The sequence below is a fragment of the Gymnoscopelus microlampas genome (genome assembly GCF_963454915.1).
Source record: "Gymnoscopelus microlampas genome assembly, chromosome: 2".
Taxonomy (NCBI): domain Eukaryota; kingdom Metazoa; phylum Chordata; class Actinopteri; order Myctophiformes; family Myctophidae; genus Gymnoscopelus; species Gymnoscopelus microlampas.
In genome coordinates this window covers 62,246,819-62,264,947 of record NC_139939.1, presented here as the reverse complement: position 1 = coordinate 62,264,947, position 18,129 = coordinate 62,246,819, and the positions used below count along the sequence as shown (strand labels likewise).

Here is an 18,129-nt window from a genome sequence, read left to right as displayed (position 1 = left end):
CCAGACTCATATCCACACAGTGATATGTCTGGTATATATATAGACATATATCACACAGTGATATGGTCTGACCACACAGTGATATGGTCTGATATGGTCTGAGCACACAGTGATATGGTCTGACCACACAGTGATATGGTCTGATATGGTCTGAGCACACAGTGATATGGTCTGACCACACAGTGATATGGTCTGATATGGTCTGAGCACACAGTGATATGGTCTGACCACACAGTGATATTGTCTGACCACACAAGGTCCGCTGGTCATCAAATTATTGTCTTAGAAATGAGACAAAAACAAAGATTTCATTCCTAAAGGACTGGCGGTGCTCTACAGTCTCCATGGGGTGACACTTAACAAATTAAATGACCCTTGAATTATAGCGCATTTCATACAGAGTTGTGTGATACTAATAGGACGTGAATGTCATCAGCCCAAATATGGACATGCCCAATGTCTCTGCAAATCTTCACCTCACATGCCCATACATGGAGAACAGGTTTGCGTGACGTCAGCCCAAAGCTATAGTACCTCGGTGGTCGATGACATCGTTAGACCAAAATTGGGCGTCAGTAAACTCCTGGATGCGGTAATCATGATGACATCAGTACCAACCAAAATTGGGCATAGCATGGAAGTTGTCATGGGTGACGTATCGATCGCTTGACCAATAAAAGACCCTTAAAGACTACCGAAGGAAATAGAATTAAGAGTTTCCCAGAGGTGGTGTTTTTGCTGTAATCCCCTCTCTCTTAACACAGACTAGAAGTTAGTCAAAAGATTAGACTGCTTGTATTCCTTTCAGCAAACACCTCCCAACGATGGCTGGAACGCGAACTGTGCAGAAAGACCCAGAGAGGTCCACAAAGCAGCAGCTGACCATGGAGGTGGTCGCCTTCTTCCTGGCGGGCCTGGCGGTGCACCTGGTCTTCTTCGCCTCCATCTTTGACATCTACTTCACTTCTCCGCTGGTCCATGGCATGCCGCCCCACTCCGTGCCGCTGGCCCCGCCAGCCTCCAGGCTGGTGCTGGTGGTGGCCGACGGCCTGAGGGCCGACAGCCTCTTTACCCTGCTCCCCAACGGGTCGCCTAGCGCTCCATACCTGAGGAGCGTGATGGAGCAGAGGGGTACATGGGGAGTTTCACACACCCGTGTACCCACCGAATCTCGACCAGGCCATGTTGCTCTCATCGCTGGATTCTATGAGGATGTTAGCGCTGTCTTTAAAGGCTGGAAGGAGAACCCCGTGGAATTTGACTCGGTGTTCAATGAAAGCAGACATACCTGGTGCTGGGGCAGCCCCGACATTGTGCACATCTTCACCAAAGGTGCCAGTGGGGACCATGTCTACACACACACCTATCCAGCAAGGAAGGTGGACTTTGCATCCATAGATGCATCCAGGTTGGATACCTGGGTGTTTGAGGAGGTCAAGACATTCTTCCAGTCAGCACAGTCCAACTCCAGTCTGAGGACTAGTCTACTGGAGGATCAGAATGTGTTCTTCCTTCATCTGCTGGGCATAGATACCAACGGCCACGCACATAGGCCCATGTCAAAAGAGTATATGGAGAATATACGCCTGGTAGACTTGGGCATAGAGGAGCTGGTGTCCCTGGTTGAAGACTTCTATGGTCATGACGGGAGAACGGCCTATGTGTTCACCTCTGATCACGGCATGACCAACTGGGGTTCGCATGGTGCAGGCCACCCCTCTGAAACTCTGACTCCATTGGTAGCATGGGGAGCAGGGGTTCAAAACGCCAAGAGAGTCACTGAGCCTCAACCATACAGCGATGGATACCTGCAAGACTGGCGTCTGGAGCATCTCCGTAGGGTTGATGTCAACCAGGCTGACGTCGCTCCCCTCATGGCTTCTCTCATTGGAGTGTCTTTCCCACTCAACTCTGTGGGTGTGTTACCCCTGCAGTACCTGAACAACAGTGACCAGTTCAAGGCACACAGCATGTACACTAATGCCATTCAAATACTGGAACAGTTCAAGGTGAAAATGGCTCAGAAAAAAGAAACAACTTTATCTTTTCTGTTCACTCCATACAAACCGTTGACAGAGTCCAAGCAGGATGAGTTCACCCAACAAGTCACAACACTGTTTCAACTGGAGAAGTATGATGACGCCATCTCCCTGTGCAGGTCTCTGGTCTCCCAGGCACTGGGGGGCCTGGTCTACTACCACACCTATGACCGGTTCTTCCTGGGCTGCAGTGTGGTGCTGGGCTTTGTGGGCTGGACCTCCTATGTGGTCTTGGTCATCCTGAAGAGCCAGACCAGCCTCCACAGGCCGACTGGCCACACCCACACGGTCCAAGGTCAGTCTCTGGTGAGGCTGTGTGTGTGTGTGGTGGTGCTCATCGCAACCTTCCTGCTGGTGCAGAGAAGCCCCATTACTTACTACATATACACACTGCTGCCTGTGCCTGTGTGGTACTGTGTGCTGAAGGAGTTTGGAATATTTACTGATCTGATCCGCTCAGCTCCCACTCTGCCGCTTTGTAAATGTTTGGGCTATATCCTTCTGGTCACATTTGGCATCGAGCTACTGGTGACAAGTTTCTTCCATCGCGCCGTGCTGACGGTAGGCCTGGCCGTTCTCTCTGTCTGGCCCCTCATGTCTGGACTCTATGGTAGAGACAAGCTTGGATCAGTTTGCTGGTTTCTGGGGTGTCTGTGTCTGGCTGTCTTTCCCCTGATGCCAGTGGTTGGTAGAGAGCCTAACGTCAACATAGTTTCCTGTGCAGGTGTGCTCACACTCTTCACCTCAGCCTTCTACCTGTGGTCTTTGCGACAACGCGCCACGCTTCACCGTGGAGACACTTGGCAGTTCCTCTCCCAGATGGCTCTTGTGGCAGTGTGTGCGTATGTGCCGACCCTGACTCACTCCAGTCTGCGGCAGAAACAAGGCCTGCCTCTCCTCAACCAGGTCATGAGCTGGGTCACGTTAGGCTCCTCCATGCTGCTTCCATTGATGAGTCCAACCAGGTTGCTCCATCGGCTGCTCAGTATATTCCTCTCCCTAACAGCTACATACCTGCTGCTCAGCACCGGGTCAGAGGCCCTGTTCCTTCCTGTGTTGTCTTGGCTCATGTACATGTGGATCAACATGGAACAGGAAGCCAAGCTGTCTCATCAGGGGGTCTCTGGCAGACAGGAGCTGTACACCATTGACTTCTCGGAGAACATTGATATTACGAAGATCCGGCAGCTGAAGTTGGATGACATCAGACGATCTTATTTCTTTGTGTTCTTCATAATAACAGCATTCTTCGGCACAGGGAACATTGCTTCAATAAACAGTTTTGATCCTGCGTCTGTGTTCTGCTTTCTCACTGTCTTTAACCCGTTCATCATGGGAGGGCTGATGATGTGGAAGGTCCTCATTCCATTCATAGTGGTGATGTGTGCATTTGAAACCATTCAGGTGGCAACGCAGCTCTCGTCCCGAAGTTTGTTCCTGATAGTGTTGGTCATCTCTGACGTCATGGCTTTGCACTTTTTCTTCCTAGTTCAAGATTATGGAAGCTGGCTGGACATTGGCACTAGCATCAGTCACTATGTGATAGTGATGACCATGACAATCTTCCTGATGGTTCTGAGCCTGCTCACACACATCCTCATCTCCTGCAGGCTCACTCTGTGAAAGAAACACGAGATGCACTACCGCTGAGCCTGGTGTGTGTGTGTGTGTGTGTGTGTGTGTGTGTGTGTGTGTGTGAGAGAGAGATGTAGTTTCATTTGTTATTTAGCCATATAAATACAGATAAGGTGTTTGATTCTCCAGGTTCAGTCTATGCAACAACAATAGAGTGATTAGACCAAGTGGTTGGACATACATTTCAGACTATATCAACGACGGATAGTTTTGGTTAGCTGACTTTATTATTTGATTAATTACGCATATTGTAGTTTTTAAATAATAATATATAAACAAACCCTGTGAATTAAATCTTATTGTTAGTATGAACCAGATGTTTCCATCGTGTTCTTTTATCTGCATCTTCCTCGGTCATTCCAGTCACTTGCATGTTTTCTCTCACCGCTTCCATAAACTCTTCCACTTCTCCTTTTCCTCTTCTCTTTTGTACTCCTCATCCCTACACTGCAGTTGTATTGTATCTCAACCTCGCCTCTTGCCGAACCTTCTAAACTGGGCTTATCCTCTAATATAGAGAGAATTAATGTGTATAGTCATTTGTGTAGGCCTATTCATGTCATAATCCACATGGCACACAAGTGTTTGCATTTGAAACATTTTACACAATCATAGGGGTTCCGTGGTCAAATATAAAAATGCTTTGAGAACCTCTGAGCTATGACTGGTCCCTACTCGATAGCCGCTGCTTTGTGACGCAATAATAGTCCGATAATAGTGGCCAGACACAGGTTATCCATGCAATATTTCTTTTTTTTAAATATATATATATATAAAAAAAATTTGGCCTTTTGCCTTTAATGACAGATATATATTAGTGAGAGAGTGACAGGAAACAGGGACAGAGAGAAGGGGAGAGACATGCAGCAAAGGTCGTCGCGACAGCTACGGGGCGGCATTGAAGCCTATATGTGGGGTGCGCCTAGTCCACTAGGCTATCTGCGCCCCATCCATGCAATATTTCTTACATGTCAAAAACAAACTGCAACGTTGAAAGTCAAACGGAAGAATACAGTACTTGCGCCGGGCTGCAGCTGCTCCATTGTGTTTGTTTACGATTACGGTATTTACTCCTGCCTCAGCTGAGCTGCCTGGAGCGCGAATGAATGCAGATGCAGTGCGCGCACTGTGCTGCGCTATGCATTGTGGGGCGGATGCAGGGTACGAGTTACCATCGTCTGCGTTCCCAGATGCATTGTGGGATACTCGAGTCCACTACATTAGGGTGCAATAATGCTCACTATAGATTCAGATACTGCTTCAAAATGGCGGAACCCCCATATAGTGCACTATATAGGGGATGCCCACTTCCTCTGTGTGCGGAAGTGGATGGCCAACAATCAACCCTCCCCCAACATTAATGAAGCCTTGAGTAAAGCACTGGGCACTGAACCCCCCAACAATGCGTCACATGTCACATTGTGAGCTTGTAGATTGGCTATTTTTGGTGAATATTCCCCCCAGAATACGGATGTTGGGGTTTAAGTGATTAAACGCTAAGTGAAATAAATAGATGAAATAAATATTCTGTCCTGGAAACTGAAATTCTCTCAAGTTTTCCTCGTGAACTACTGCATCTTAGGGGCAAATAATTACATATTCACGTACCAGTTATATGACATAAGGTGCTAGAAAGTAACAATGTCATTCAGAGGTGTCGTGAATTGAAAAGTTATTTACAGACAAAATGAAAAAGACAAAAATGAACCACTGATCTAAATGTCTCAATAAGAGCAAGGAGACCCAATACAACCACCCCAGGCAGTTGTATAAGTTAGTATTAACATACATACAGATTGTATTGTATTAACAAACTAGCCTATAAGTTTCATAATACCAACTCTGTGTGTGTGTGTGTGTGTGTGTGTGTGTGTGTGTGTGTGTGTGTGTGTGTGTGTGTGTGTGTGTGTGTGTGTGTGTGTGTGTGTGTGTGTGTGTGTGTGTGTGTGTGTGTGTGTGTGTGTGTGTGTGTGTGTGTGTGTAGGGGGGTAGGGGTCCAGTGTGTGCCTCAGATAAAGCAGTCCCAGGCTTGGTTCTCACAGCCATAGGGAGTTATCTGGAAGGACAAATGAGTGTCTCCATCTCCCCCAGGGAGGCTCAGATGGATAACAGCCTCTCTCTCTCTCTCTCTCTCTCTCTCTCCCAGCTACTTGTTAGTGAACCAGCAACATCAGGACTTTGACTAGAACCACTGTGTGTACAGTAATATACCTACGGACTGTATGTCGACAAATGATATGAAGACATCAAGTCTTCTTTAAATAAGTTGATCTTATTTCATTCATTATTTTGTTCTTGTATAATATAGCATAGTGCACTTTATATACAATATTGATAAGTATAGTGTAGTGTAGTGTAGTGGTTCTCAAACTCTTGAATTTCAAGGTCTTCACTTAACTCTTGACAGTGTAAAAATGGAACCAAATGGACCCTAGCAGGCCCATTTGGTTCCATTTGTACACTGTCAGAGTTACAGACTTGTAAAAGTCGATTTAGACCCCCCCTAAAGGAACTCAGAGAGTCCCTGGAATCCACTTTGAGAAACCCTGTATCATACAGTATATCAGTGTATCAGTGATTCTCAGACTTTTTAATTTCAAAATTTCAAAAGGACCCCCAGTTTGATACGCATAAGGTGGCCACCGACCGTTTGGAACGCTTTATATCTCTGGGACCTCAGGGATGCACCGAATGGGAAATTCTTGGCCGAAACCGAATGCCGAAAATAGAAAACAGTAGGCCGAAAACCGAATACCGAAAGGCCGAATATGATAATATATATACATATATATATATATATAATGAATTTATTTGTTTACCAATGTTGATCAGCTACCTGATTATGGCAAAAGACATGATTATGGCAAAACTTAACTTAAATAATAATCACTATTATGGGTCCATAAAACATTTATTCAGCACTTTTGAATCCATACATTAATTCCAGACTGACTGCTGAAAATTTGTAAAATATAAACATTTATATAATTATATAATAATAATATTCCATATTTTATTCAAAGTTTTTTTGAAAATAGAATTGTTTCGGTGTCTTTCGGTGATATCGGCCGATATGTTTCGGTGTCTTTCGGCCGATATGTTTCGGTGTCTTTCGGTGATATTTTTTCGGCGTTAAAACCCTTTCGGCCGAAAACCGAAAATGCATTTTTTAACCATTTTCGGCCGATATGTTTCGGTGGCCGAATATTCGGTGCATCCCTACGTAAAATCCACAGTGTTCTATTATCTGTGTGCACAAATGACACCGATTTGGAAAATGGACCCATATGGGTCCATTTGGTTCCCAAGTCTCAATCACTCAGCTAGGGGTCCCCTGGACCCCTGGATGGATCATTGAGAACCCCTGTGATTAAATATAACTATACGCATCACACGCATGCACACATACAGTTACAGTAGACACACAGGCTCTGTCATTTTAACTGACATTGTGAATGTGCGGTTCAGACGAGTACAATGAGCCAACGAAAAGCTCTCACAGCCGCGGCGAGGATCAAGTGGAGGCTGGATGACAAGGATGATGGTCTTGGTCTTAATTATGGTATGTTTGAGTCCAATTCTCCCAGGAGTTTTGACTGTGTCTGCACTCTCGCACTCTATGCTCTAAGTGTTTCACATTGCTGGCCTCAACAACCCCCCCTAGTGGTTCTGGGCTGGGAAACCAACAGAAAGTGTTGAGTCCTCCTGGGACTTTGGACTAGGATGAAAACCGTCGCCTTATTTAAATAACATCCCACGTCATCTAGTTGTATCTTTTTTGTACTTGTTTTGTTTTAATTTTTAATAAATATATGAATTCTACATGGGTCAAATACGATATATGTTTTAAGAAGGTGACAAATGGTTGGGCTATACGTCACATTTGATGCAGATAAATCAAAGAACACAAATGTTTTATGAGTTGAGAAATAAAAGGGGAATGAATACCCTACAGTACATCAGCTATTCTCAACCTCCAGATAGTCCCCAGCTTGATGGAAAGTTGGTAACCAAATGAACCGTGATAGATGTCTAACTCTTGAGAGTGTACAATTTTTCACTCTCAAATTTCATTTTTGTTCTGCATTACTTCATTTAAAAGAAGTTTACACAATAGTAAAATAACTGTTACTTTGTTACACGTTTGCCTGTCATCTCTCCTATGGTACCAAATCAGTACAGCATGGAATTGTGGACAAAACCCTATCCAACGATAACAAAATATTCTCTAGTTTTTGGGTCTGCGATGCTAAATCTCAAATATCGGGCCTTGATATGAAACATATTGAAAACCAGTACCCTACATCAGGGGTTCTTAAAGTCTGGGTCGCGACCCCAAGTGGGGTCGCGGGGACCCGACGGTGGGGTCGCAAAAATATTTTGGATTCTCTCCCTGGCGACAATACAGATAGTCTACCTAGGCTGCCGTCCATTGTGTTCGCCACGAACACTCAGCCAAACATCGCCACAGTCTATTCAGTGGAGTGGCCACTCACCCATAGAAATGCAAATTTATCAGGCTTTGTCTACATGAAGCCATCACCTGGCTGTACTCGTAAGTGTAGTGTTTTACTCCGGTAAAATGCGCATTGCCGCGGAACTGTCCGCCTGTCATACAGCTTCACACAAGCCGTCCTGTCCTCCACATAAAGATGCATTGAATGAATGTAGCTAAACGTTCGCTGGTGTCATACTTATTAAAGTTTATCAAAACGTATCGTTCTGGTAAAGTGAAGTTTATGGAAACTTTAGGGAGGGAAGCGTCTGTCTGTCTTTCTTGCCTGCTGCTGGTGCGCTGAAACAACGTGTCCTGTTTCGCTTGTTCAACACAGACACAAACTACAGTAGGGGAGGACGGGGTGAGTAGTGCCATGGGGCAATTAGTGCCACCCCTGTTATCTAGAAAACCATAGAAGAAATTGATCATGTGACCACATATGTTTGATGACGCATCCATCTCACTCAGCCTGCTGAAGAGGGAAGCACCTGGCTTGAGAGGAAAGCACATTTAAACTCAAAAAAATGTTTTTGGCCCTCTAAAGTAAAATTTCTATGATAAAGGTTTTTTTTATTTCTTTGTATGAACAATTGTAGACAACTTTGAAAACAATTCACACGTTTTAGTGCACTAGTAAGCTACACTATGAGTCTATACAGTTAGCATGATGCTAGCTCAAAAAAGCTAGGGAATGCTTTTTTTTCAAAAAGGTGGGCTTGGGGTGATTTGTTTCAAAGGGCCTGGACTCAAAGAAGATAAAAAGGCTGAACAGGAAAAGAAAAAGAATGAAAGAGAGAAGAAAAGGGCTCTGAAAGCGGCAAATCAAACCAAAACCAAGAAGAAAATGGCCATGTACAGTAGCGGTGATGAGGCAGAAGATGGCCTGGAGAAGACACACAGAGAAAAGGAAAGGGCTGAAAAGAAGCAAAGGAGTGGAAATAAGAAGGGGGCTCTGAAAGGGTCGAAACCAACCAAACCCAAAAAGAAAGTACTGTCCAGTAGCTCAGAAGAGAGTGACTTTCTGATTCCACTTAGCGATGGAACTGATTATGAGAGTTCAGATGTCCAGAGTGATGATGATGATGGTGACAAGGATCTGTCTGCAGGTGACTTTGTCATTGTGAAGTTTACTGGTAAAAAATCTACCTATAACTATGTTGGATTGGTGGAAAATGTTGTAGGTGATGAGATCAGTGCAAGGTTTCTAAAGAAAAGTAGTAAGAGGTCTGCTGATGGAAAGCCCATCTTCACATTTAGAGAGAATGATGATTTTTCTGTTGTTTAAACTTTAAATAAATGTTAAATAAGTAATTTTGTATTGAGTTTGTCTTGCTTTTATATAGCATTACCATTGGTGAGATTAAAATGATTTGTTTCACTTCAATTATCAATGGCACAATTTACCCCAGCGTATTCTCTCTAATGGCACATCTTACCCCACACTGGGGGTGAGTTGTGCCACAAAACCACTTTTTTTCTGAAGCTATGTTTCTTAAACAGTTTATTCAAGATTCAAAGTGATTGTTCTCAGGGATGCACAACATTCTAAACTATATGTACATATTTTAGTTGGAGGCATTACTGTAATCCCCTTGCCTCAAAGACACTTTAAGTAAAAAGTGGCACTGCTGTGCAGCATACATTGTACACCCGACCGTGAAGCACAAGGGTCCACGCAGTTTTTATATCACGTTTTCGGTGGCCAAGTCTTGCTGTAAACTCACCAAATGGATCGCCAGTTTCAACTTGACTGTTTTCCTTTTCAATCAATTAAAGAGGCATTGTGTGATTGAACCTATACTTTCAAACCGAGCAAAGTTGTCTGTGGTAGCAGAGAGGCAGCCAGGCAACTGTCTGTGTGTGTGTGTGTGTGTGTGTGTGTGTGTGTGTGTGTGTGTGTGTGTGTGTGTGTGTGTGCCCGTGCGCCGGTGTGAAAGACACAGGCAGACATGCGGGTGCTATTGCATGCCTGCACCGCGAGTTCTCGCGAGACTGTAACGTTAAACGTGTGTGGTCTCGCGAGAATTCGTGAGAAAATAAAACATTTTTATTATTAATCAAAGCTTATTTTTTTATATTCCAAGGTTCTTTTATTTTTTATATTCGAAGGAAGGGTTTTAAAAAGGGTTTTATTCTGGGAAAGATGACAATGGCTTGGTCAAAACAAACACTAATATGAAAGGTGACACTGGTGATACTGAAACCTAATAACATTGTGTGAATAGGTTTATTTTAGTTTTGACAACATATTCACATGATGTGTGAGTGTGTTGTTTTTGCCAAGTGATAATAAACTGTGTATATATATCTATATACTGTATCTATATATAAATATAATAATATCTATCTATATATATATTATATATTTATATATATATATATATATATATATATATATATATATATATATATATATATATATATATATATATATATATATATATATATATATATATATATATATATATATATATATATATATATATATATATATACTACTACTATCTGTCGCAATATAAACGTGCATAAACTTATGCAAATTAGGTTGGGGTCCCGAGTCAGAGGGCAGCAATGTTTTGGGGTCCCGGGCTGAAAAGTTTAAGAACCCATGCCCTACATGATCAGCATCACACAGAAGCAGCAGATCTGCATGTTCGAAACGTGATGCGTTTTGAGCTTGTAGATCTGCTATTTTTGAATTGGAATCCAGATTCTGTTTTTGCTATTTTTTTTATTGGAGTCGTGAAAAGTAAAAAATGTATTTAATGCATTTAGTTGTACTTATGTACATTTTATGAACTTAAATACAAATATATTGGACATAAAAAAGACATTAAAGATTTTAACACTAGTCATTAAGCTACTAATATAGACTAAAGTAATTAAAGCGGGTTTGCATGTTTGGAATTGTAACAGCTGAAATCAATAATATATCAGTATTCTGATATTAACCTGTGGGCCGCATTAAGTGAAGGTGGGGCCGCATGTGGCCCCCAGGCCACCAGTTGCCCATGTATGGCATAGACATATAAAGGTAGACACCTCCTCTTCTCCTCTGAGCTGTCTGTATCTCGTCTCGGGCGCCATTTTGGAAAAGCCAAGCTTCCTGACTACTGGCCAATCACAGCGCGTCTTTTCCGGGACTTGGCAGAATCTAGTTGTATAAAAACATAACAGGATATTTTCATATCATAATCATAACTAGAGTCAGGAAGCTTGCCTTCTCCAAAATGGCGGCCACGATACAGGTCGCTCCAATGAACTGCAGAGCCAATGAGGTATCTAGGTCGGTCTCTCTCTCTCTCTCTCTAAGAGGACACCAATATGAGATTCAAATGTAAACTCATTCAGGTTATAACTTGCATTTGATGATCCAAAGTGAAAATTATTAACAGTTTTCACATATATATGATTTGTAAGCGGTTTTCGTCGGTTTTCTCAAATCAGAATATGGCATTGGATTCCACATATATGACAACTTAAAAACAAAGCTACATTCAATCAAGTTTCTACCTTGTTTAGTCAAAAGGATATGTTTTATACATTTCAGTAGCCTATAGTGGTGGCCACCATCTTTAAATGTTTGAGCTGGGCACACAGCAGATTTGGATTCAATACCCCTTAATACGCCTAAAAACATAAATTAGCACGATTTGCTTTTAGGCCTGAAAAAACAGAAAAGGTGTCATTATGTCCTCGAAGTCACGCATCCAACAAGCTTTGAACTGAGCAGATTGGACCTTCCGTTCCAGAGATAATGGCCACAACATCTTGAAAAAGGCAACTTTTGTCTAATTTTCGTAGTTTTGGCCATTGTCGCCCGTTTCTCTTAAATAAAACGGGCTAAGAAGGTCGTATGGCGACAAACTAGATACCCGAGTAAAGTTCACTTTGAGCTGCATCCAACACATCCTCTGACATTTCTGTCGGCCTTACCGTTAGGCCGCTAGGGGCAGATGAAATGTACTTTTTGGGGGTAATATATTTTTTTCTTCACGGAACCCGGGGCTCGGCCCGGCCCGACCAATTAGCATAGATGTTGGGCCCGGCCCGAAAACGTCTGGTCGGGTAGGGTCGGGTTCGGGCAGTATTTCAGAAAACTCTACCAACTACAGTCAAAGACAAATAACATTGAACTTCTCGTTACCGTGGTGTTGTTCCAGATGACAGCAGTGTGTCCAGTCCAGCAGCACCGCGGTCCCCGTCAGACGGTCCACCCCTGACCTGTGAGCAGCAGACTGGGCCCCTCGGCTCCTTGTCTCTGGTCAGGCCCAGGAGGTGAGCCAGCGAGCCTAGACCATCCGGGGAGTTCTTCGGCAGGTCCAGACCCATCTTGAAGGAATCAGCCTGAACAGAGAGACAGAGACATAACACCTGATTTATACCTGGGTGTCCATCGTATCGCTCGCCTAAAATAGCATATCTCATGGATTAACCCAGGGGTCTTCAACATTTTCAGCCCAAGGACCTCTTAGCTGAGAGAGAGACGAAGCAGGGACCCCCATACATTGCATACAATCAGTGTTACTGATTACACCTTTTCAGAGATTTCATAGATAGCTTCATTGACTATCATCAGTGCTGTGTAAATTAATATGTTTGGTTCATTTCAGACATGTCATTTAACTTGATTTGCTTCTTTTTCCCTTTACACCAAACCTCTTTGCCGAAAATAGCCGATCTGCTATTTTCGGCTAATATTCATCAGAATAGAGATGCTAGGGTTCAAGTGGTTAATGTAAAAAAATAAATCCTATCACAAAGATTTGGCGGACCCCCTGGAGTAACTCTGAGGACCCCCTGTTGAAGACCCCTGGATTAACCCATTATAAGACCGGGAACGCATCTGTGTCACGTTAGGATTTCTTTGGCTATGTTTTGACAAATTTTGAAAATGTGTGCAAAATAAATCTTTGAATATATATTTTTAAAGCGAACATTTGTCAAATATCTAATTCCACCCCCCCCCTCCATAATAACCACAAATAGCCCATATACAAGCTGTCAATGACGCATTGAGCGCTTGTAGATCGGCCATTTTCGCTGCGTAACAAGCTTCCATAAGAAGACATGCTGGCTTCTATGGAATCCAAATGACTGAAATCAGTCGTGGCGACTGAGAACTTTAACCCATGAGATCTACAAGCTCACAACAACAACAACACAGCATCCTCTGAGACGCACACAATCACCATGGTACTACAGAGAGCAGATGAAGCCTTTTGGGGCAGCGGTTGACCTACAGCAATGGTTCTCAGACTTTTTTTGCGTCAAGGATCCCCAAATTGATACATATATCAATACGATACATTTGAAAAGGTATGCCATGGACCCCCAAAAGAGATTTTTTTTTGAGGTTATATAGCAGCGATTCTCAACGATTTTAATTTCAAGGAACCCAATTTGATATGCATTAGGACCTTGACCACCATTTTTTTTAAATCTCTGGAACCCCCAATCTACACTGAATCATCAATGTTAATCTAACTCAGAGAGTGTACAAATGGAACCAAATGGACCCTTACGGGTCCATTTGGTTCCATTTGTACACTCTGGTGTATTACTCATTGTAAACTTAATCAGCACAGTAAAATATGTATCTGAAAACATTTTAGGTTACAAATAAGCAACTTGGTAACACATTCTGCCTAGTGGCCGTCTCTCTCTCTCTCTCTCTATAGCAGCGCATAGTCTCTCTCTCTCTTGAGCAGCGTGCGCGTGCAGGCTAACAGCAACACTGCACACCATGTGAGTGAGATTCCACCGTGCCATAGCCTGAAGGGATGGAACCTTTTGATTGGTTGCGAGGCCGTTTCAGACTGAAACTTCAAAATAAAGTGAACAGAAATGTCATTTATTTGGACCTTTAAGATGTAACTATGAGAACTTACCACGGCAGTGGTGTAGAAATTGCTGGGGTCATCTCCAAGCAGAAGAGGGAGGCCTCGGAGAACAAGCGTACGCAGCACTGTCACATCTGGTTTCTAGAAGTGGAGAATGAACAAATAAGGTTCAAGTTCTGACATTGAAAACTTACGGCACAGTTACAGCATGAAACAATTTATGTTTGATCGTGCAGAGAACCGTTACTGATTGGAGATGTGTTTTAAAACAATACAATCCACAGCATTTAGTTAAGAACAATCAATAGTTAACAATAGCAAAGGATCACAATGTATTATCTCTCTTGATGTATTATAACTCACCAACACTATAATACTTCTATAATACAGCCAGGAAGCTATTTAAGTACTATTTGGGGTTATAGGTTGTACATAAACTAGGTCTTAATAAATACAAATATAAGAAGCATGTTGTAGACTTACCCCGTCAATTTGCTGCACAATTCCGGACAATCTCTCTCTAATGGCACCTTTCTTGGACTTGAAGATATTGACCAATGGTGGTGTGTAGCGATCCAGAGCATCTAAGAAGTCTGTCTCTAGGTGTGTGGTGGTGATCCTGTTAAGCTCAGCATAAACCTACAACACAGCAAACCACAGAACAAAATACAGTGACTAAATACATTTGAACCAGTGTGTAAATTAGGAAAACATTTGGTTAATGGTCCAAGCCAAAAATGTAATGCATGTTATTATAGGGCAACACAAAAAAGTTTATGAATATCAGTACTTTTCTCTCTTTAAAAAGAGCTGGCCACCGCTCCTTCATCGTTGCCACTGGAGGTTTGTCCACCACAAGCTCCCGTCTCCACAGTGCAAAGGTCTGGTCCATCATTACTGCAATGCCACTTGCACTGGGGTTCCGTTTTTTCATTTCTTCCACTAGGTGCTTTCTCTGCTAGAGGAGCAATAATTATACCAATACAGGACCAATACCAGACCAGCGGACCGGTAGGCTGCAGTTTCGGTAGAAAACACAAAGGAGACTCTTTGTGGCTTAGGGATGTGACAAAAACAAAAACGATATCTATGAATTCAACTCAAGTCTCCATAAGGTGACTAATCGATAGGAAAAATAAGTCATTTTGGGGGTGAACTCTCTCATTAAATAACATGTCAGCTACACATCCTAGAGAAGTTTCTCCCTCCTGGCTTCCATGCTGTGGAATAAATGCTATTTTTTTGTATTAGTATTTTTTTGAGTAATATCCTGGCTACTACACACTGTTCAGTTGACAGACATCTGTAACTGGGTGTTACAATTTGTTGGTCACAACAAAACTAGTGTGTGGGTTTTATGTAGAAAAGTGTAGTCACATTAGTGTTTGTCTTTGTTGTTGACATAAATACAAAATCAAGTGTAAATACAAAGGTTTAACAAACTCTTTAAATATAGTCCTGTATGTCAATAGGAGGATGGAAGAGTAGAGCTAATCTGGACTATTTATTCCTGAGGTTCACCTGTAGTGGAAATTATCTCAACTACTACTTCAATACTAGTTTGAGGTATTTTAATAAACTTGAGTATTTAAACATCAGAGGTAAATACTGTAGTTTCTATTCCACTCAAATTAAATGAGTGCTTTAGTTACTAAATTAGTTATTTGGACATATAGGTATGCCTGGTCACCATTCTGCCTGTAACGTTAGATCATAGATTGATGTATGACAGAAAACACTTAACATTCTTTTTATTTATAAATCTTAACTGCAGTTACATCACTGCGTCCCAGCCAACAAAAACAAAAGCAACTTCAGAGGCACTTGGTTGTGGCAGGGGTAAAGTCCACCTCTGTGAAGTCTAGGGGTAAAGTCCACCTCTGTGAAGTCTAGGGGGTTTGAATCCATCACGTTCTATACCAACACACTGTCCGTGTTCAGGAGAGGGAAGCTGTGTTAGCGACTCCAATGGGCTGGGGGGAGGGGGGGGGGGGGGGGACACCTGTCAGAGGGGGGGGGGGGGTGTTGAACAGGAGGAGTAGGTGGGGGCTCCTCACTGGCAGGTGAGTCAGTACGGTACAACAGCAGTGGCAACACAGAAATGTGTGGGGAGGGTTCATTGGCAGAACGACAAAACTGGAAGAAAAAAGGGGTGAAAATAACTGGCAACTCTAAAAAAGTAATTATATAAAAAAAGAATGTGATTACTCTATATGTTGACCAAATACTAACATCCAAATCAAGTACACATGCCCATCGCTAAAAACAATATTCAGTCTCTAGCAGGTTTCTGTAAGAAAACAGTATATTGCCCCAGGGCTGGTCTTTATTTATTTAGGTTGTGGTGTGTGTGTGTGTGTGTGTGTGTGTGTGTGTGTGTGTGTGTGTGTGTGTGTGTAACTGGGCCTATAGAAGGTATAACTGGGCCTATAGAAGGTGTGACTGTGCCTATAGAAGGTATAACTGGGCCTATAGAAGGTATAACTGGGCCAATAGAAGGTATAACTGGGCCTATAGAAGGTGTGACTGTGCCTATAGAAGCGATAACTGGGCCTATAGAAGGTATAACTGGGCCTATAGAAGCGATAACTGGGCCTATAGAAGTTATAACTGGGCCAATAGAAGGTATAACTGTGCCTATAGAAGTTATAACTGGGCCTATAGAAGGTGTGACTGGGCCTATAGAAGGTATAACTGGGCCTATAGAAGGTATAACTGGGCCTATAGAAGGTATAACTGGGCCTATAGAATGTATAATAGAAAGAGGTGGGTTGGTGAAAGGATGCCACTGTCCCTGGATGCTGGGCTTGTCTGTGTGGAAAGGCTTGTGGATACGGATGATGTCCAGGCCAGACTGATTGGTCATCGTGGTCACAAGCTCCTGAATCTGCTGGGAGGTTTTGTTGTCGATGGGATCCTCCTTCACGTTGCCATTCACTGCAGGGACGTCAAGAAAAAGAAAGCCATACAGAGATGAGTGTGAAAATGCATTAGGACACCAGGGTTAAAGTCACTTTATCAACCGGAGATAGATTTCAACTGACAGAAAATGTCAACAATGCACCATGCTAAATCTCTAGGCCTCATGAAAGCTGGTATTATAGCGCCCCCTACAAAAATGTATCATCCTACTATAATTCTAGTAACCTCTGTAGTGGTACGTGAGTGAGTGAAGATACCCGGTTCTCCTCACTGGCTGGACCAATTGCTCTGATTTTGCACACAGCCATTGACCATTACAATCTGAACGCAACTGTGAAGCCCGTTTTTCAATTTAATCAAATCCCAGCTTCTTATTAGCGTTTTTGTGTCAAAGAATGTCGTCCCATAGCTGCGGCTGCCCAGCTATGGGACAAACTGCCTCCCGGGTTGCCAGATCATGTGCGCATATCCCCCCCGGCTGCGCTGCGCCGACCGGGTATGGTCTAGTCATACTATAATTCTAGTAACCGTCTTGAGTAGGTGAGTACGTGAAGCTACCCGGTTCTCCTCAGTGGCTGGACCAATTTCTCTGATTTTGCACACAGCCCATTACCATCTGAACTTAACTGTGAAGCCCGTTTTTCAATTTCATCAAATCTCAGCTTCTTATTAGCGTTTTTGTGTCAAAGAATGTCGCCATGGTTACGGGGCTGCCCAGCTATGGGACGAACTTCCTCCCGGGTTGCCAGATCATGTGCGCATATCCCCCCACGGATGCGTCGACCGGGTATGGTCTAGTCCTACTATAATTCTAGTAAGGGTGAGTCTGTCTGTAGTGGTGAGTGAGTAGGTGAAGCTACCCGGTTCTCATCAGTGGCTGGAGCAATTGCTCTGATTTTGCACACAGCCATTGACCATTACCATCTGAACTTAACTGTGAAGCCCGTTTTTCAATTTCACCAAATCTCAGCTTCTTATTAGCGTTTTTGTGTCAAACACTGTCGCCATGGTTACGGGGCTGCCCAGCTATGGGACGAACTGCCTCCCGGGTTGCCAGATCATGTGCGCATATCCCCCCACGGATGCGTCGACCGGGTATGGTCTAGTGAGTACTAACAACCATATGGCCAAGCAGCAAAATTGCAACTTCTTGTCCAAGTCTGCATCAATCTAATAAGAAATTTTGTTAGAC

The 18,129-nt window shown here is 43.1% G+C and overlaps 1 protein-coding gene across 1 annotated transcript; it reads left to right on the top strand.

Annotated features, from left to right (window-relative positions):
* Nucleotides 1-884: 884 nt before the first annotated feature.
* Nucleotides 885-3,662, top strand: LOC311056255 (GPI ethanolamine phosphate transferase 1-like; the record flags this gene model as incomplete). The annotated part of the gene is made up of 1 exon (XM_084072740.1): nt 885-3,662. One exon carries the CDS (start codon nt 885-887, stop codon nt 3,660-3,662), a length of 2,778 nt encoding a protein of 925 aa, XP_083928866.1.
* Between the last annotated feature and the right edge of the window lie 14,467 nt (nt 3,663-18,129).